The 20,724-nt window shown below is 38.1% G+C and overlaps 2 protein-coding genes across 2 annotated transcripts in view; one reads left to right on the top strand and one right to left on the bottom strand.

The window, feature by feature from the left end:
• The window catches only part of LOC149564218 (uncharacterized), a 59,372-nt gene extending 45,774 nt beyond the window's left edge, over positions 1-13,598 (bottom strand). Inside the window, exon 1 of the mRNA XM_089828310.1 lies at positions 13,049-13,598. Within this exon, the coding sequence (XP_089684436.1) occupies positions 13,049-13,598 (550 nt within the window). The remainder of the gene's footprint in view (positions 1-13,048) is intronic.
• Positions 13,599-15,635: 2,037 nt separating this feature from the next.
• LOC149564217 (uncharacterized) lies at positions 15,636-17,839 on the top strand. Its single transcript, XM_089828309.1, has 2 exons — positions 15,636-15,659; positions 15,737-17,839. The coding sequence occupies exons 1-2, from the start codon at positions 15,636-15,638 to the stop codon at positions 17,837-17,839; spliced, it is 2,127 nt and encodes a 708-aa protein (XP_089684435.1).
• Positions 17,840-20,724: the final 2,885 nt, after the last annotated feature.

The following is a 20,724-nucleotide window of genomic DNA, read 5'->3' as shown; positions in this document are numbered from 1 at the left end:
GAAAGCAGTCTTTTCCACATCTTCACTCCTCATTCGGATTTGATGGTAGCCTGATCTTAAGTCAATTTTTGAGAAGTATACAACACCATGTAACTCATCAATGAGTTCATCTATGCGTGGTATGGGATACCTATTTTTTATGGTCTTCTTGTTTAGAACCCTGTAGTCTATACACATTCTCATTGTACCATCCTTTTTCTTGACAAGTACCACAGATGATGCAAATGGACTAGAGCTAGGCCTTATGAATCCCATGTCCAGGAGTTCTTTAATAGTTTTTTCAATTTCTTCCTTATAACCTCTTGGATGGCGGTATGGGGTTGTTATAACTGGTTTGGCACCCTGTTCTAACTCTATAACATGCTCAAAACCTCTATCTGGTGGTAATCCTGGAGGCAAATCATTGAAAACTATACTATGCTTATCAAGAATATTTTGAATTTCAAAATGGAAATTACCTTGATTCTTTGGAGAGCTTGTTGGTTGGATTATGACTCCTGCTGCCCATATTACTTGTCCTCTTCGAAAAGTCCTCTCCATCCTCTTTGCAGAGACCACCTTAGGTGCTCCATTAGATAACCCTCTCAATATGACTTCTTTCCCATTGGAATGAAATTTAAACTCCATAGTTTGATGGTTCATGTAATAGCCTCCGATAGAGTGCAACCATTGAACACCCAATACAAGATCTGTCTCCCCAATACCAACCACATAGAAGTCATCACATAACTCATAATCTCCTAAGGTCATCTTGAGTTGTTTCACCACCCGTGTGCAAAGCATAGTGAATCCATCAGCTACAGTAACATTGAATACCTCAAAATCTTCTGCTTTAAGCCCTCTTTTCATGACAAATCCCTCATCAATAAAATTGTGAGTTGCCCCACTATCAAGAAGAACAGTCAACCTTTGCCCTGCTAGTACCCCTCGAATTCGGAAGGGATGGTATCTTGGGACTCCTGATAATGCTGCTAAAGTGCCATCCTTGCTGATTTCTTTTACTTTCTCTTCTTCTACCTCCTCCTTAGTATCATGAAATTCCTCATGCTCATCTGAATCAGATTCTGAAGCAACTTCAATATAGTGCACTTGACCTTTCCCCAAACATCTGTGTCCTGGAACCCATGGTTCTCTACAAGTAAAACAAAGCTTTTTCCTTCGTAATTCACTCCTAGTCTCTTCATCTACCTTCTTTTTTGCCACATTTGTCACATCTTTTGGTGGTAGTGTTGGGAAAGTCTTTTTCTGAAAATTTCCCTTGTGTTGCCAAAGATTTGGGGGTTTTTGATTAGTGATTGATTTCATAGGCACGCAAGTTTCAAGTTGCAAGCTTCTTTTGATAGCTTCCTGTAAGGTTGAGGGTGAGAAAGCCTTAACCAAACCCTTAACAGAATCTTCTAAACCATCAAGAAAAAGATAAACGATCCTCTTTTCACTCATATCAGGTACCATAACAGCCACTTTTTGAAATTCTTCTATATACTCATTAACTGATTTGGTTTGCTTCAACTTTGACAATTCTTTAAAGTACTCTTCATCATCCTTGAGGTCATATCTATCTATCACCCTTTCACTGAAATCTTCAAATGTAGTTACCTGATCGTGACCTTGAGTAGTCATTCCATGATACCACCAATCATAGGCTGCATCTTCCAAGTGTAGACTTGCAAATTGAATAGCATCACTCTCTTTCATGGGGTTAAGTGTGAAGAAAGTTTGTAATTTTTGTAGCCATGCTCTAGCTGAAATTTTATTTGTTCCATCAAAAGTAGGTGCTGTAAACTTGCTTATTTTATTTTTGAGCTCTCTTCCACTTGTGTCATGCTCCCTCCTGTTCTCTTTCTTGGGCATCAAACCGTTCATCATATCCACATATTCTCTAAAAGGAACTGAACTACGAAAGTCATCATCTAAGCCATTGTAAGTAGCTCTTAATGTAATCAAATTACCTGTAACCTCTTCCACTGGATTAATGGCTGGATTTGGTACTGGTGGCTCATCTGCAGGCAAGAAAATAGATTTGGTTGATTTAGATGGTGTGGATCTCCCATTTCTTGGCTCCTCTGAAGTGCTCCCTTTTTCATTAATAGATGCAATTCCTTGTAATTTTTCTGTCAATATTCTCAAAGCCTCTCTAGTTTCTGCCAAACCATCCACTGTTTGCTTCTGAGTATTTTGGATGTCTTGGAGGAATTTCTTTGCCATCTCATCTGGATCAGCCATACTTTTTTCTTCCTTGGATTTTGTACTTTTTCTTTCAACTGGGGGTTTGATCAAAATTTCTTTATTCTTTTCTCGCTGCAAATATCTTTTTTCTCTTTCACTTAGTTGCATGCAATCATAAAATATGACATGCAAGATCTGGGTAGTTATCAAAACTTGACATGCAACTTCTACAAACCCTCAGGCTGGCAAGATCACGGCTCTGATACCACTTTAATGTCCCTTTACTGATTTTTTAATGATATTTCCAGCCTCAAATCAGAACTTTAAAATCAAACAACCAATATTACAAAGATCTGCCAATTTCCTAATAAAACCCAAATCGGGTATGTCCAAATTAGTGCCAAAAACTTCACAACTTCACAAATTATTAATAAATCTGAAAATGGACATTTTTATAGAAATTTCAGCAGCATAACAGCCTACAAAATGACATTTCCAGATTTGTATAGCCTTTACACAACAGCTCACAAATGTAGGGCAAAACTATGCTCAACCGGGCTCCCCAAATTAACACAAAAATGCCCGGAAACACCACAAAACACTCATAAACTATCTCAGAAGTTTAATCACAACCCAATACATATATTCAGCTCTATTTTAACATCACAAAGTTTGAAATACATCAGCAAACCAAACTGATATGAAACACTCAACTGAAAACCCAAACTCAAACCAAAAACAACCCCGAAAACACCCAAATCGGCACTATTCAGCACAAAGGCAAACTCTGTATGAGCATGCACATGGAATGGCTTCAAACTCCCATCCTTTGCCTTCTTAGAAACCTGCAAACTCCCATTCTTGGGTCTCCTTCTCCACAGGTTTGGCAGCCTCTGAAGAACAACAAGAAAATTAGCAAGAATCAAGATGTAGAATGAGCCCAAAAATGCCTCCAAACCCCTTTTAAAGAGGGCATAACCCTAACTCACGTTCAAGAGGGGTTAATAAAATATAATTTAATAATAATTTTTATTTATTAGTCCATTGGTTTCCAAAGATTAGCCCCTTTTTCCAAAATTTCACCTTTTTGGAGCCTGCCTGCCTTAACAAAGTTTATTTTTTTTAATTATTTGAATAGGGGACATGACAAGGGATTGGTGAAGATGTTAGCTACTTGTTTCTTAGTAGGACAATATTTCAATGCGATGACCTACTCATGAATAAGCTCTCTGATGCAGTGCATATAACTTCAATATGTTTGGTGCACTAATGTTGCACAAGATGACTTGAGATATCAATAGCACTTTGGTTGTCACAATGGATGACTATGGGTGTGGGTAGATCAAAATCAAACTCCTTCAAAATCTATTGCAACCAAATAGCTTTTTTCACCATAGTCATAGCTCCTCGACAATCAGCCTCGGTCGATGAAAGAGTAATGGTGTTCTAATTTTTACTTTGCCAACAAATGGGGCCGAAACCAAGATGAGACATATATCCAAGTTTGTATATCCCACCGACTGAAGTCTTGTACCAACTACATAGTGTATCCCATGTGTATGTGTACCCTAGATATAGTGCAAGATTCTTTTGGATGCCTTCCAATGAAGTTCATGGGGCTCTTGCATGAAGAGAGAAACCATGCCAACTACAAATGAGATATTAGGGCATGTATGTGTCAAGTAGATAAGGCTTCCAACCAACTGTCTAGACAAAGTCGCATCAACAGGTGGAGTGGAACACTTTGTTTCTAACTTGACACTTGAAAGAAAGGGAGTAGGTGCAACCTTGTAGTCATTTATGCAAAACTAAGCAAGTAGATCAAGAACATACTTGGGTTGTGATAATGTTATCCCTGATGAAGACTGATGTATCTCAATGCCAAGGAAATAGTGTAGTAGATCCAAGTCTGTCATTCAGAACCTGTCCTGCAAAGTAGCCTTGACACTATCAATAATGGATGCTATACTCCCTATAATGATCAAGTCATCAAAATAAAACACAAGAAGAAAATGTGAATCATCCCTTTGAATAATGTAGACATTTAGATCATAATGACATTTGGTGAACCATTTTTAGAGAAGGAAATAATCCATCTTGGCATACCAAGCTCTTGGAGCTTGTTTAAGTCCATAGATAGACTTCTTTAATTTGTAAACCAAGGTAGTATCCTGTATGAATCCCTATGATTGCTCCAAATATATCTCCTCATTAAGATCACCATTCAAGAATGCTCTTTTCACATCCATCTGATGAACAACCCATTTCTGAGCTGCTGCTATAGCTAGTGTCAAATGAATGCAATTCATCTTTGCCAGTGGTGCAAAGGCTCAGTGGAATCAATGCTAGGTACCTAAGAAAAACCTTTTTCAACAAGTCAAGCCTTATGTTTATCAACACTTTCATCTGCTACAAATTTGGTCTAATAGATCCACTTACACTGAACCAATTTTCTTCCCTTAGGAAGAGAGACTAAGTCCCATGTATCATTTCTCATAAGAGATTTACATTCTTCCTCCATTTCTCTATCCCATTCTGGAATACCTGATGCTTCTATAAATGATTGTGGATCTAAAGCAACTATAATATAAGCATGTGGGAGTGAGTTGTGCTATGATCTTGTCCTCCTATTATCTAAATGATTCCCTGCCAATGGTCCTATTGCATCCAATTTCTACTTAGCCCATCTAGGTATGTTGGAAGAAGATGTAGTAGGAGTATCCTTAATCTCAACTAGTTGATGTCTCTATGTTGTTTGGGGATGCACATCTTCCAAGTCATTGGTTTCACTATCACTATCTTCAATGAAGGAGGAAGGAGGAGGAGTTGAAGAAGTAAAGCTTGAACAACATTCTTCAAAATGTACACTCCTCTCATAGAATATATCACGTGTCTCTAGATCCATCACCTTGTAGGCTTTATGTGAGTCTACATATCCAAAAAATATGCAAGGTTTGCTTTGAGCTTCTAATGCCTTGCATTTTTGTGGAGGAATTCTTGCCCATTCTGGACAACTAAAGACTATGAAGTGCTTAACCATAGGTTTCCTGCCAGTCCATGCTTCAAAAGGAGTTATACCATCTAAAGCTTTGTGAGGACTCCTAGTCTGAATATAGTTAGCTCAATTCATTGCTTCAACCAAAAAGACTTGATCAAGAGACTTGTTTTGTAGCATGCAAGTGGTCATCTCTTTGAGAGTTCTATTTTTCCTCTTAGCAACACCATTCTACTATGGCGTATAGGGTATTGAGTGCTAAAGGTCAATTCCCTCTTGAGTGCAAAATTTTATTAGTCTTGTGTTGAAATACTCCCCCCCCCATTATCTATTCGAAGAAATTTGATGGCTTTCCTTGACTGCTTTTCCACTTGAGCCTTGAAGTTGATAAAATTTTCAAACACTTCACTCTTATGAGCCATGAAGAAAACCCAAGTAAAGTGAGACTAGTCATATACGAAGGTGAGTGCATAGCGAGACTTGCCAAATGATGGCACCATAAATGGTCTTGCTACATCACTATGAACCAATTCAAGAACACATTGTGCTCTCCAAGACTTCCCCTTTTTGAACATTTTTTCTAGATGTTTTCCAAGTGAGCAACCTAAACAAACACCTTTTGAAAACTATACTTGAGGTAGACCATTGACCATTTTATTGCTACTAAGCTGCTAAAGATATTTGTAGTTGAGATGTCCAAATCTCTCATGCCATAGTTTTCTTTCTACATTTGAATGTAATAACAAGGCTTGTGCATTTGATTTTGGCACAAAGGAGGTGAAAGTGTAAAGCCTTGAATCATGATTGGCTTCACCTATTTCGATCATTGAGTCATCCTTGATGCTTTCACTACCACTAAATCTGGAAGAAATTCAACTTTATTTCCACCTCCATAGTGAGTCATTTGGTAGACTGAAAGAAGGTTGGAGGTAAGATTAGGAACATATAGAACATCCTTGAATGTTCCATTGTTCATCTCAACTTCACCTTTACCCTCAACTTCCACCTTAGTATCATCACCTACAAAGTTGTGTTGTACCTCTAAATGTGTCATGGAAGAAAAATCTTGCTTTGACACACCCATATGATGTGTGGCACCTGAATCAATGATCCATTCTCCTTGACAACAATGTTTGTGAGTAAAGCATGCCCTTTGCCCTTAGAATTAGAAGATGAAGATCCTTTCTCCTTATAAGCATTAGGTAGTGGAACATTGTGTTTCTTCATGCTGTTTGTCAACTCATCAATCTGTTTATGAATACACTGATGTTCATCATGACCCATCTTCTTACAATAGGCACAATTTTTCTTCTCCTGATTAGTGCCTCCCTTTTGGTTTGTATTTGAGGAAGACTTTCCTTGTTGATTTGATGTTGGTGTTGAATTTTATATATCCTCTTGTTTTTTTATTCTTCCACTTTTTTTTTCCGTTTCCTTTGTTTGACCTTTGACTAGCTGAATTTTGAGAACCCTCATTATTAGCCACCAATGCCTTAGACTTTGAAGACTTGAGGATCTCCATTGTTTGAAACTTAGTTTTTTCATCCTCTAACAAATGAGCATAATTATCAAAAGTGATTTTCTTATAGGCAACCCCTAAAGTAGTCTTTGTGGTGTTGAAAGAAGAAACAAATGTGGAGTACTCGGATGGTAGCTTATTATGAATGAGATAGATCAACCTATCATTTTTAATAGGACTACCACAATCACCAAGCTTTGTTCTTAATTAATTCAACTTAATGATAAAATCCTCTATTGAATCAAAGGTCTTAGGATCTAGGGAGACAAGCTCATCTTCAATTTTGTAAACATCCTCCTCAGTCACTGTACTATATAGGATTTTGAGGGCATCCCAAACTTCCTTGGATGTATCATACTTTATGGTCTGATAGAGGATCTTGTCTTCAACCCCCATCCTAATATCACTTAGGTCTAACCTATCTACCTTTACCCAAGTGTCGATATCACTTTTGGATACTTGATCACCTATTGGTTTAGGAAGGGAACCATCTACATAGTGACAAACTTCATCATGCATCAATTTACACCATATTTTAATAGACCATGTGGCATAGTTATGTGGTGTTAATTTTGGAATGTTAGGATTTCCCATGATGTAAGAAATGAATGATAACATGAGGAAAAGAGGAACACAACAGCAAGAGACACCCCCCCTATTCACTCAATCAAAAAACCACCCCTAAATGAAAGATTTTGGCACTTTATACTTAGTGCGATTACAATAGCCACTTGCCAATTTTGGCCTTAGTGGACTTCTGATTTACTGCTTACAACCTCCTTTTGAAGTCCAAATTTGGAACTAAGAAATGTACAACAATTTTGAAGCAATATAATGCAAAGAAAGGACCTAATTCTGAAAGTGGTATTTTTGTCCACACAAGCCTATAATCTGATTGCAAATCTAGAAAGTAGACAAAAAAAATTCACTTTAAAAAAAAATGAAACTTGATTTGGAGTCTAGATGAGCTTGTACATAGTAACTGAAGTTGCAAAATGCATGATTGGATAGGTACAATCACTAAAAGCTACAATTTATGAAAAATCCATGCACCAAAACTAGAAAATAATAGCACCACTAAAAAGTTTAGGAAATTCTAGCCAAAAAAAAATAATTGCAGTTGATTTGGAGCCGGATGACTAAGATATGGCCTCCCAAAGTCATACTATCAAATCAAAATTATCTGATTAGCAAATTGTGAGGTTAAATTTGACGTCCAAATGACTTTGGCAATAGTTCAATTTGACTTGTAGATGATGGTCAAACAACCATCAAATTTAATGACAGTGTCAGTTGATCTCAACAAAAAAATAGCCCCTGGTTGATGTGGCAAGTGATGTCAGCAATTGTACATAATCTTACATGGTGTATAGTTGTAAAAAAATTTGCATGGTAGAGATGACATGGCTGGTTTGAGCTAGAGTTGACATGGCCAATCCACGTGTTTTCACTGACTAGACTGGAGAGCTATCTGCTGACTGGGAAGTTGACTATACTTCGGGTCATACTTGGTTACAAATGTGGTAATTCCATGTGGTCCTTGGAGGATGTGCTGCATGGACAATGGCCAACGAAAAGTAGGAGATAACTAATGGCTAGGTTTTAAAAGATGGCACCGAATTTTTCTAAATAGCACCGGAGCAATGACAACCTATGTTGCTAGCGGGGGCTAGAGGTCCTATTTGGTGGATGTTAGAAAAGAAGATGCTGGTGGTGTAGTGTGGGATTAGTCCCACATGCATCGTAGTAGTTTGATATTGGAAATTTAAAAGCCGTGGCCCACTACAATCAAAAACAACTTAAATCCACTCGTGGACTTGTAATCCATTGTATGTGGAAAAGAGACTACCAAAATTTGTGTTAGCCACCAATGAGATAAGTGTGGTTAGTCGGTGATATGTTAAGCTATCTAAAATATTACACAAAATATTCCCAAATCAACTGTGGGAGCCGAGACTTCATCACCTGGTTCTTGCAAAAAAAATTCTCCACAGGCCTACTGGCCTAATTTTTTTTCAAACAAAATGTTTTGAAAATTATAGAGAAAAAAATGTAGAGAATATAGATTTGAAATTAAATTAAATAGATCTAAAAATGATCATACCAGATTTGCAAATCGGGCCTTTGGGTGCCGGTCTACAAAACAAATTTGCCTCAAATTTGACTATGGCCTAATATAGGTGAATTTATAGTCAATTTTCATCGAATCGACACTCTGGATGCAATGGTGAGGTATGATTTGGCTCTAGATGCTCCCAATAGCTATGAATACTCTGGATTTGAACCAAGGTGTCCTTAGAGAGGTGAAGCAAGAACAATCTCCAATGGCTATGAAATGATGCCTCTATGGCTTGAATACCATGTTAAAATTTGCCTTAGGAAAAAAATACCCAAGACCAAGAAGTACAATAACTAGCACAGAATAGACCAATAGAGTATGATTACAATAATAATTTGATATTCAATTGATTATATAGTACACTAGAGGTACTTGTATATAAAAGCCTCTAAGATGTATCTAGAATGCTTAGGATTTTGCAATATGATAAGCCTCACAACTAAGCACATGTCCACCAAGAGTGGGTTATCCTCCATTAAGCACAAGAGTTAGTGCGATGATTAGAGGATAAGCCTACAAAGGTATGTCACATAAAATTATGTTGTAGACACCATGTGCTTAATTAAGAGTGTGAACAACTATCTTGTCAACATGATAACTTAGTTGATTATGCAAACTCCAATGTTGTAGATACCATGTGCTAAATTAGAGTTGCTTACTCCTCTGTTGTCAACATGACAACTCATATGAGTATGCAAACTCCATGTCTAACCTAATAAATAATAAAATAATGCATTTATCCTAAGTAAACTTAAGTAAAGTGTAAATAATAATGATTTACACTAATAGTGGGGACAGGGAAATAACTTAAGAAAATAAGGAAAAATAACAAGGTTTTATTCTATTTTTTCATATTTCCTTTGGCATTATTTAATATTAAAGATGGGATGTGACCATTGAGTGGGCTTAAGCATTTAAATTCAATTTTTTTGGGGGAGGGCATTTTTTGGTTAATAGTAACTAAGGTTACTAAAGATGACACTAAAAAAGATGCACATGTGGAAGGCACTAAAAAGAATATAGATACACATGCAACAACTGAAGTTGAGCAACAAACAGAACAAAGTATACCAGATATACTAGTGCTAAGTCCCAGTCCACAACATAAGTTAGATGTAGACACAAATACAATAAAGATCAAAGATGTTTTTGATACTGTCATTTAGAACATAAATCCCTTAATAGAGGAAGATATGAAGAAGATATTGGTAGATTCCACCACTAAGGCACAACTATGTTATCATACTATATTGGTGAGTGTGGATGAGATTGAGAAGGAAAACATGACATCTACAAAGGAGTTAACACAAACACAGGAAATATATATAGCCCCTCCTCAATTTGTAGTGGTACAACCTACAATGTCTATTGTAGTGTATCAAAGGAAGGAGACAACAATATCTAATGCTAGAACAATGGTGCAAAATTATCTAGTACCAATAGTCTTAGTAGATCAAAAGGATGAGGAAGATGGAAAAGATGAGAAAGATGGGACACAAGTTCAAATAGGTCAGGAAGATACTCCTATACCTACAATACAAACTCAAAGTGCAACTGATATTGAAAAGAAAGAACAAGATAGGACTGAAGATTCAATATTAACTACCAAGCTTGAGGAACAATTAGAAATACAAGCACTAGTTCCTTTTCTAGAAATTGCTACTCCTCCAAGTCAAGCTCTTCATAGGCCAAGTGTAGAAGCTATATGATTGTAGTCATCAAGGCCTAGTCCTAGCACATCCAAGGTAGATGAAATTAAATCATTTGATGATGTTAACTTGGATGAAGTGATTATGTTGCCAAAGTTTGATCTTGAAACAATAACTATTGAACAAATGAGCATACTTTAGGATTCTCTTGCATAGAAAAATCACCAAGAACTACTCAAGAGGGAGCATAGGAAGAAGCAAGCATTGCAAGATATCAAGGACATCTTTCTTGATGCATTTAGCCTACCTTTACCTGAAGTAGACAAGCCTATCATGGAGTAGTTGGCAAACATAGTAGAAAATATTAATGATACATACTTGGATTCAAATGTAAAACTACTTGAATGGTCTAAAAGGAAATTTCAAAGCAAAGTCAATGAAAAGATATCAAGTGCCATCACACTTAGTTAGGTTGAATTAACAACCAATATTGACAGTGTAAAGAAAGTATTAGAGAATATTTTCTCTCTTTACACCAAGTTTTGTGATACAACTCTATTCACACAAGAAGTGCAATGACATATTAATAATCTGGAGGGAGATATGAAGAAAACATGTACTACTCTACCCAATTCTCCAGCTCAGAGTCAAAAGCATTACAGGAATTTGATGAAATCCCAAGGTCATTTGGTAGCCTTGCATGCTCAAGATGCAAACATGTGGGATACACTGATCAACATCTAGTCCATGTTGACCTCACACATGAAGATATTACATAAGGAACTAGCCTTTGTAGAAGTAGTGATGAAGAAAGATCCCCATCTTTCTACACACGAAGGCTTAGTTCACCTTGCTGCTGAGTTAACTATCCAAATCAAATCATTAGAGGTAGCATGCGATAATTGGGATGTAGCTCTAAAGATAATAATTGAAGTCCATAAAACTTTCTTGGACAAACACACTATACATGTATAACCCTTTGGCATAAGTGTCAAAAACGTAGAGAAATAAGTAAAGGGGAGAAATAAGAAGAAGAAATAAGGAAATGGGAGAGAGATATTATATATATATGTAGCATTTTTGAGAGAGACAATGACTTCAAGGAAAGAATTAATACATTTTTGGGGGAGACCAAACAAAGGGGGAGTCAAAGATAGAAACATAGTACAATATACTGTATTCGCTTCTGGGTGTGATTGTGTATGTTTTTTTAACATCAACGTTTTGGATCATACTCTATGATCCATCATCAGGATGATAAAGAGAGCTAAGAAACAAAATGATATGTTGCAGACCAAGCAAAGCAATAAGAGGAGAGGGAGAGGTGGGTGGGAGTGACACGTAAATCAAGAAAAACTACCCATTGAAGAGAGAGAAAAAACTTGAATAATAAGTTGAAAACTAAAACTAAAGAATTAAAATAACACTAATTAAAAACTAATAAGAGAAGAAAGGGAAACTAGCAAAAAGGCACTGAAGGAAAAACCAAATAAAACGATAAGAAGAATACAAATTAGGCTATATAAATGTATAAACAGAAAGGAAAGATGAAGTAAAGAAGCAAAAGGAAGGATAGGGAGAAGGAAGGACAGAATGGAGAAAGACAAAAACAAAAAGAGAGGGACAAGGATTGAAAAAATTAAAATTAAAATTAAAAATTAAAAATAAAAATTAAAAATGACAATAAATTAATTAATTAAAGGGAAGGAGAGACACAAAGAGTAGGAAAAAGACCAAAAAAGAGAAACCAAATATAAATATATATGTACCTTAAAAAATAAAAGTCAAAGCCTGCAAAGGAAGCGATGGGGAAAAGGGGAAAAAAGAAGAAGAAAAATTAAAAATTAAAAAATTAAAAAATTAAAAAAGGAATCAAAATAAGGATTAAAGAGGAAGAATAATAAAGAAGGATAAATAAATAACTAAAAAATAAAAGGATAGAAATGGAAGAAACCCGAAAAAAATAAAGGAGGAACAAAAGGAGAAAGAAAGACAAGAAAGACCAACGAAGCAAGAAAGAGAAAAATGAGAACCGACACAAAAAAGATTTACAAAATATAAAATAAAAGAACACAACGAACAAGAAGGCTAAAAACTAATAAAGACAAAACCTAGCCTATAAATCAACAGAACCACTTGAGGGAAAGGAGGGGGTGGGGAAGAACAAGGCCAAGGAAGGAAAGGGGGAGGGAAGAGAGAGAAGGAGATTGGAGGCCGGAGGGAAAGGAGAGGACGAGGGGGTAGGGGGGTGGCAAGAAAGACGCAAGCGCTACAGAGATGAGAGAAGGAAGAGAAAAGAGAGAGAAGGGGGAGTCAACGGGGGGAACGATGGGGTCTGTTGATGGAAGATAACAGAGGGTGCCACGCTAGGCTAAGGGCCCAACCATCATCACGATTGAGGTTGGAAGGGTGGTTGAAAATTTCAATCGCTTCCTTCATCTTCCTCTTAAAATAGCTATCCTCTTTAGCGAGGATCTGAGTGTTCTCCAAACAAATGTGATGTTTGGTGGAGGAAGAATGCTCGGCTAGGGCCGATTTGTACACTCTATTGTGCTTGATGTCAGCACTATGCTCCCTAATTCTTGTGGAGAACGATCTACCCGTTTCTCCAATGTACAGAGTCCCACAAGAACAAGAAACTTTATAGACACCCGAATCAGCGAGAGCGTTTCGAGAGTCTTTGAGAGGGGGCACGTGATTCCTGCTAGTTGAAAGGGGTTTGAAGGCACAACGAACTCCTTTTTTGAGAAGGATTTTTGAAATTTTATGCGAGATGCCCTCAATGAAAGGAAGGATGACGAAGGGGGTAATGTTGTGCTGGGAAGGGGGGGTTCTTGGGGTGGAGTGAAACAACTTGGCTAGCTTGAAAGCTTTGGAAATATTTTGGTTGGTGTATCCATTGAGCCTGAAGACTTTGCGAAGGTAGGAAAGCTCATCGTCAATGTTGTCCTTGTCACAAATGCGAAGGGCCCTGAGAGCCAGGGTTTTGAGCACTCCAACTTTTTGGTGAGGGTGGTGATGGGAAGAAGAATGGAGATACAAATCAGTGTGGGTGGCTTCACGAAACACTTGACGACTTAGCGAGCCATCCGATTTCCTTGAGAGTAAAACATCGAGAAATGGCAGACGCCCATTCCTCTCCAGCTCCATGGTGAAGGAAATACAGGGTGACACCATGTTAAGATGTGCATGAAATTCTTCTAATTTTTGGAGACCATGAGGCCAACAAATGTTGGTGTTGTCAACATAGCGTTTCCACCACTTAGGCTTGAAGGGGAAGGAGTGTAAAGCCAAATCTTTGAAGTACTCCATGTAAAGATTGGCAATGATAGGAGAAAGCGGGGAGCCCATAGCTACACCATCGACTTGTTCATAAATAATATCTTGGAAGGTGAAAAAGGTGGATCTTAAACATAACTCCACTAATGTGGCCACCTCTTCATTGACCTTGCGTTTGACAACTTCGATGGAGTCCGAAATGGGGACCTTGGTGAAAAGGGAGACCACATCAAAACTGACCAAAATGTTGTCATTTTCTAGTTTGGCATCTTTGATGAAGTCAACAAAATGGTTGGAGTCTTTGATAAAAGAGTCACACTTACCCACTAAAGGGGAGATCTGCTTTGCAAGGAATGAAGCGAGAGGGTAAGTGGGTGAGCCAATCGTATCAACAATGGGCCTGAGAGGGACGTTGGCTTTGTGGATCTTAGGGACTCTAATTTTAATTTTTTCAATCCTTGTCCCTCTCTTTTTGTTTTTGTCTTTCTCCATTCTGTCCTTCCTTCTCCCTATCCTTCCTTTTGCTTCTTTACTTGGTCTTTCCTTTCTGTTTATACATTTATATAGCCTAATTTGTATTCTTCTTATCGTTTTATTTGGTTTTTCCTTCAGTGCCTTTTTGCTAGTTTCCCTTTCTTCTCTTATTAGTTTTTAATTAGTGTTATTTTAATTCTTTAGTTTTAGTTTTCAACTTATTATTCAAGTTTTTTCTCTCTCTTCAGTGGGTAGTTTTTCTTGATTTATGTGTTACTCCCACCCACCTCTCCCTCTCCTCTTATTGCTTTGCTTGGTCTGCAACATATCATTTTGTTTCTTAGCTCTCTTTATCATCCTGATGATGGATCATAGAGTATGATTCAAAACGTTGATGTTAAAAAAACATACACAATCACACCCAGAAGCGAATACAGAATTTTATGGATTGTGGAAATCTGTTACAATTAATTGAAACCCTTCATGGGAGGGAAATATTCATGAAATGCAAGCAGTTTGAGAGTTTAAGAATAAAGCTTTACAAGCTTGTTGCAGACCTAGCCTTTCAAAAAAGATGCAGAGACTCCCGGCTGATTCCCTCGTTCATGTTTGTTGTGCATCACCTGCGTAACTGCCACACTGATCGCATTTTCATTCGTGCAGGCTTGGCCCTCCTCAGATCTATCATTTCTTCCTCTAGGAGGAAGATCAATGCTCTCAACTCGCGACTTTTTCCTCTTCATTTGGAGCTCGCATCTACACTCTGCTCAGACTTATGGATCAATTTTGACACAACATCTTTCGCTCGCGCCCAAGGATGTCAGCTGGATTCCATCAACAGGCAAAAAAGAAAGTTCTTCGGTCTTCTCCACAAGCGCAGATCTCCTCCCTCTTCCCCTGACGCGTGGGTCCGCTTTTCTTCTCACTCCTCACCTATAGCTTCCTCCCGTCACAGCGCAGGCAGGAACCTTCTTCCTGCCTCTCTGCAGCGACGCAATCTGGGCTCGTCATCTCTTCCCAGATCTCCTATCACTGCCCCCCTCACGTTGGTTGACCGCTCATCCTTCCCTTCCTCACATGCAGCTGCCTCCCCTCGTAACGCAGGCAACTCCATCATTACCTCCCCGCTGCTCAGCCACAAGCTCGACTCCTCACCTCTGCCCGCATCGCACGTAACTAGCTCTCATTCTTCCATGCAACAGAGCTCCCTCCTTTCGCGACCTGGGCCTGGGTCTTCTTCTCCTCCAGCGAGTTCTCCCTCCCCGCTCCCTCCTTTCGCTTCTTCAACAGCCCTTCTCGTGGGTTCTAGCTCGTGTTCCACTGTCCTCCACTCGCTCGCCAGGATTCCCTCCGTTGCTGAGGCGGGCTCTCACACGCTTCCAGTCGACTCCAACGGCTCTCCTGCAACCGCTCCATAGATCAGTCTTGTCACCAATGGCTCTTTGTCAGGATTGCCAGGTACGTCCACTCCTTTCTCTCTCATTTCTCCTTTGGCTTCACATCGCATTTATGACTGTGATCTTGCTCCCAGCCAGTTCAACCTTTCTCGAGCCCCTCCCCCATCCTGTATTACTCCCAACAACGTGAGGAGTCCATCGTGGTCCTCTCTTCCAAGCCTCTCAACCTCTTGTTTGCCCACCCTATCCTCTCATCGTAAGCCACCCCAGCCTTGCCCCAACATTCTCCAACCGGCTCCCTCGTCCTCACATTCCATCATTAATGACTGGGATTCAAAGCTGGTGGTTAACCTCTCGCATGCCATTATTGATCCCCTGTGCTTCAATTTCCTCAAGCGTGGCCTTAATTTTTCACCCTCTCCTCGCTTCATTCCTTGTGTGGACTTCCTAGCCGAAATTGAAAACTCCATTCGTGCTCTCCTATCTGAAGTTCGCGAGGAGGTTAGACAAGATTGCACTGTGGCTCTTAGACGAGCCAAGCCTCCGAAGCGCAACATCCCTAATCCTGAATTTTTTGCTTTCAAGAACCTTTTGCGCAACAATGACCTGATTATTGCTAGAGCTAATAAAGGCAATGCCATGGTCATTTTGAACAAGGGAGACTACATCTCCAAGATGCGGACTCTCCTCTCTGATTCGACGAGCTACAAAATCTTAGCCCGCAACCCGTGTTCCCAAATCCTCAAAAAAGTCAAAGCTGCGGTCAATGGTTCTTCTTTTGATGATTCCACCAAGAGACTTCTCATTCCTTCCAAAGAAGTCACTCCCCGCATATACGGAGTCCCTAAGATCCACAAAGCCAACGTCCCTCTCAGGCCCATTGTTGATAAGATTGGCTCGCCCACTTACCCTCTTGCTTCGTTCCTTGCAAAGCAGATCTCCCCTTTAGTGGGTAAGTGTGACTCTTTTATCAAAGACTCCAACCATTTTGTTGACTTCATCAAAGATGCCAAACTAGAAAATGACGACATTTTGGTCAGTTTTGATGTGGTCTCCCTTTTCACCAAGGTCCCCATTTCAGACTCCATCGAAGTTGTCAAACGCAAGGTCAATGAAGAGGTGGCCACATTAGTGGAGTTATGTTTAAGATCCACCTTTTTCACCTTCCAAGATATTATTTATGAACAAGTCGATGGTGTAGCTATGGGTTCCCCGCTTTCTCCTATCATTGCCAATCTTTACATGGAGTACTTCGAAGATTTGGCTTTACACTCCTTCCCCTTCAAGCCTAAGTGGTGGAAACGCTATGTTGACGACACCAACATTTGTTGGCCTCATGGTCTCCAAAAATTAGAAGAATTTCACGCACATCTTAACATGGTGTCACCCTGTATTTCCTTCACCATGGAGCTGGAGAGGAATGGGTGTCTGCCATTTCTCGATATTTTACTCTCAAGGAAATCGGACGGCTCGCTAAGTCGTCAAGTGTTTCGTAAAGCCACCCACATTGATTTGTATCTCCATTCTTCTTCCCATCACCACCCTCGCCAAAAAGTTGGAGTGCTCAAAACCCTGGCTCTCAGGGCCCTTCGCATTTGTGACAAGGACAACATTGACGATGAGCTTTCCTACCTTCGCAAAGTCTTCAGGCTCAATGGATACACCAACCAAAATATTTCCAAAGCTTTCAAGCTAGCCAAGTTGTTTCACTCCACCCCAAGAACCCCCCCTTCCCAGCACAACATTACCCCCTTCGTCATCCTTCCTTTCATTGAGGGCATCTCGCATAAAATTTCAAAAATCCTTCTCAAAAAAGGAGTTCGTTGTGCCTTCAAACCCATTTCAACTATCAAGAATCACGTGCCCCCTCTCAAAGACTCTCGAAACGCTCTCGCTGATTTGGGTGTCTATAAAGTTTCTTGTTCTTGTGGGACTCCGTACATTGGAGAAACGGGTAGATCGTTCTCCACAAGAATTAGGGAGCATAGTGCTGACATCAAGCACGATAGAGTGTACAAATCGGCCCTAGCCGAGCATTCTTCCTCCACCAAACATCACATTTGTTTGGAGAACACTCAGATCCTCGCTAAAGAGGATAGCTATTTTAAGAGGAAGATGAAGGAAGTGATTGAAATTTTCAACCACCCTTCCAACCTCAATCGTGATGATGGTTGGGCCCTTAGCCTAGCGTGGCACCCTCTGTTATCTTCCATCAACAGAACCCATCGTTCCCCCCGTTGACTCCCCCTTCTCTCTCTTTTCTCTTCCTTCTCTCGTCTCTGTAGCGCTTGCGTCTTTCTTGCCACCCCCCTACCCCCTCGTCCTCTCCTTTCCCTCCGGCCTCCAATCTCCTTCTCTCTCTTCCCTCCCCCTTTCCTTCCTTGGCCTTGTTCTTCCCCACCCCCTCCTTTCCCTCAGGTGGTTCTGTTGATTTATAGGCTAGGTTTTGTCTTTATTAGTTTTTAGCCTTCTTGTTCATTGTGTTCTTTTATTTTATATTTTGTAAATCTTTTTTGTGTCGGTTCTCATTTTTCTCTTTCTTGCTTCGTTGGTCTTTCTTGTCTTTCTTTCTCCTTTTGTTCCTCCTTTATTTTTTTCGGGTTTCTTCCATTTCTATCCTTTTATTTTTTAGTTATTTATTTATCCTTCTTTATTATTCTTCCTCTTTAATCCTTATTTTGATTCCTTTTTTAATTTTTTAATTTTTTAATTTTTAATTTTTCTTCTTCTTTTTTCCCCTTTTCCCCATCGCTTCCTTTGCAGGCTTTGACTTTTATTTTTTAAGGTACATATATATTTATATTTGGTTTCTCTTTTTTGGTCTTTTTCCTACTCTTTGTGTCTCTCCTTCCCTTTAATTAATTAATTTATTGTCATTTTTAATTTTAATTTTTAATTTTTAATTTTAATTTTAATTTTTTAATTTTAATTTTTTCAATCCTTGTCCCTCTCTTTTTGTTTTTGTCTTTCTCCATTCTGTCCTTCCTTCTCCCTATCCTTCCTTTTGCTTCTTTACTTCATCTTTCCTTTCTGTTTATACATTTATATAGCCTAATTTGTATTCTTCTTATCATTTTATTTGGTTTTTCCTTCAGTGCCTTTTTGCTAGTTTCCCTTTCTTCTCTTATTAGTTTTTAATTAGTGTTATTTTAATTCTTTAGTTTTAGTTTTCAACTTATTATTCAAGTTTTTTCTCTCTCTTCAGTGGGTAGTTTTTCTTGATTTACGTGTCACTCCCACCCACCTCTCCCTCTCCTCTTATTGCTTTGCTTGGTCTGCAACATATCATTTTGTTTCTTAGCTCTCTTTATCATCCTGATGATGGATCATAGAGTATGATCCGAAACGTTGATGTTAAAAAAACATACACAATCACACCCAGAAGCGAATACAGAATTTTATGGATTGTGGAAATCTGTTACAATTAATAGTACAATATAGTTCAACATATGCATATTTACTCAGCTAGAGTATTGGTTCAGATTCATAACAACACAATCAATTGAGGGGGAGTTATAAGATTTTGATGTCTAACTATTAAGTCTAGTTTTGCAAAAGTTTAGAATTTCAAAATTTTGTACATTTGCCGAACAAAGATAGTGAGTATCTAAGTTATGCTCATAAGTTAAGATCATTCATGCATGACCAAGTGTTTTTTCCACTCATGTCAAAGTGGGAGATTGTTGATCTCAGATTGGTTTTGACATATGAGTGTCTATACACTTAAGTCATTTACAAGTCAGAACTTAGTTCGTGCCAAATAAGTAATGTGTGTCGAGCATAACATGTGAGATAGTGCACATTGAGTGAGATACTCAGTAAGTGTTGAGTCACTCAAGTTTCGAGCAGCCAATATATGCTGAGTAAAATAGTTTTTGATATAGTTATTTGTAATGACACAAACTACTGTGTAAACTATTTTGGAGCCAACTGAAGGCTTGTTTCATGTCATGCCCAAATTTTACAATGCAAAACACAACTACAAATTTTATTTTTATTTACCTAGGATACTTCAAACCTTGAATAACACAGGATGAATTTAGGTTAGTAACACATAATGACATTATCTAGTTGCAACTAGGTGATGGTAAGTTGAGTATTACTAGGGTGACATTCTTAAGGTATTCGTGGGGTTCCTTCAAGTGTGCACCGATCAGTTATTCTTACTATTCCCTTATGGAAATTCATCCATTTGGTTCATTCTCTTACAATGATAACATGTTTACAATTTGCATAGGATGGGTATATCCCAACTCTAAGAACATATATAGGTTTATTCAAATTTTTTTTTGACTTCCTTTATAATGTTATATTAAATCCTATACATTTAAATATCCTTGTTAATGTTCATTGTAAATGGGCTTAATCAAAATTTTGTTTTCTAACTATAAGATATTATAGTAAATTAATAACACATAATCTATATACATACAAATCATGGAAAATACATGATACCCTATTAACACTATCATTTACAATCCATCCCACTTATAAAACCTAATATACTAACCATCTAACTAGGCATCCTTACTAATTCATAATAATAATGTGAACTCATCTACATACTCTATTTACCACTACCATCTAGTTAATTGAATTCAATTAAACTTCGTAATTTCCTAAGCCCATACCTTTTCTAACTATTTATAAACAATATCCAAATCCTTTTATATGCAATTCCATAATCAATTAAGCACATCATATAACATATAACAACAAAATATTTTACATTTCTAATTCGATCTTATGTTTCTGATTACAAGGTAAATTAAATCAATGTAATGAAATAAGTTATACCTATCTAGGTTGACATTCTTACAAGTTTCTTTGGGCAAGTGTAACCCAAGATCACAACATATAAAAGTGATTTAACACTATATTTACAATATTTAAAACTAAATAAAATTTCATTGGACGTGGGCTGAGTTTAGTTTTGTTATTTTATTTACTTTCCAAGTTTGATGTTACTAGTTGTATATTGTTTTGGTTTTAAGAATCAAGAGGTCCTAGGTTTAGGGGATTATTTAATGAGAATTCAAAAGGGAAGATCCCAAGGAATATTCTTAGAATTAAAATATTGGTCTGTAATAGTGAGGGAATTTTTAAATTTATTTTTGCCCCTCCCA

This window comes from Cupressus sempervirens, chromosome 4, assembly GCF_028749045.1.
Source record: "Cupressus sempervirens isolate cs-2001-9-10 chromosome 4, ASM2874904v1, whole genome shotgun sequence".
NCBI lineage: Eukaryota > Viridiplantae > Streptophyta > Pinopsida > Cupressales > Cupressaceae > Cupressus > Cupressus sempervirens.
The sequence above is the reverse complement of the archived record's forward strand: the minus strand, read 5'-3'. Positions and strand labels throughout refer to the sequence as shown.

Bases quoted from the DNA above. Each gene is read 5' to 3' on its own strand.
- LOC149564217 (XM_089828309.1), top strand. From the start codon at position 15,636: ATGGCTCTTTGTCAGGATTGCCAG. The intron at 15,660-15,736 runs GTACGTCCACTC...GCTCCCAGCCAG, and splicing joins CTCTTTGTCAGGATTGCCAG to TTCAACCTTTCTCGAGCCCC.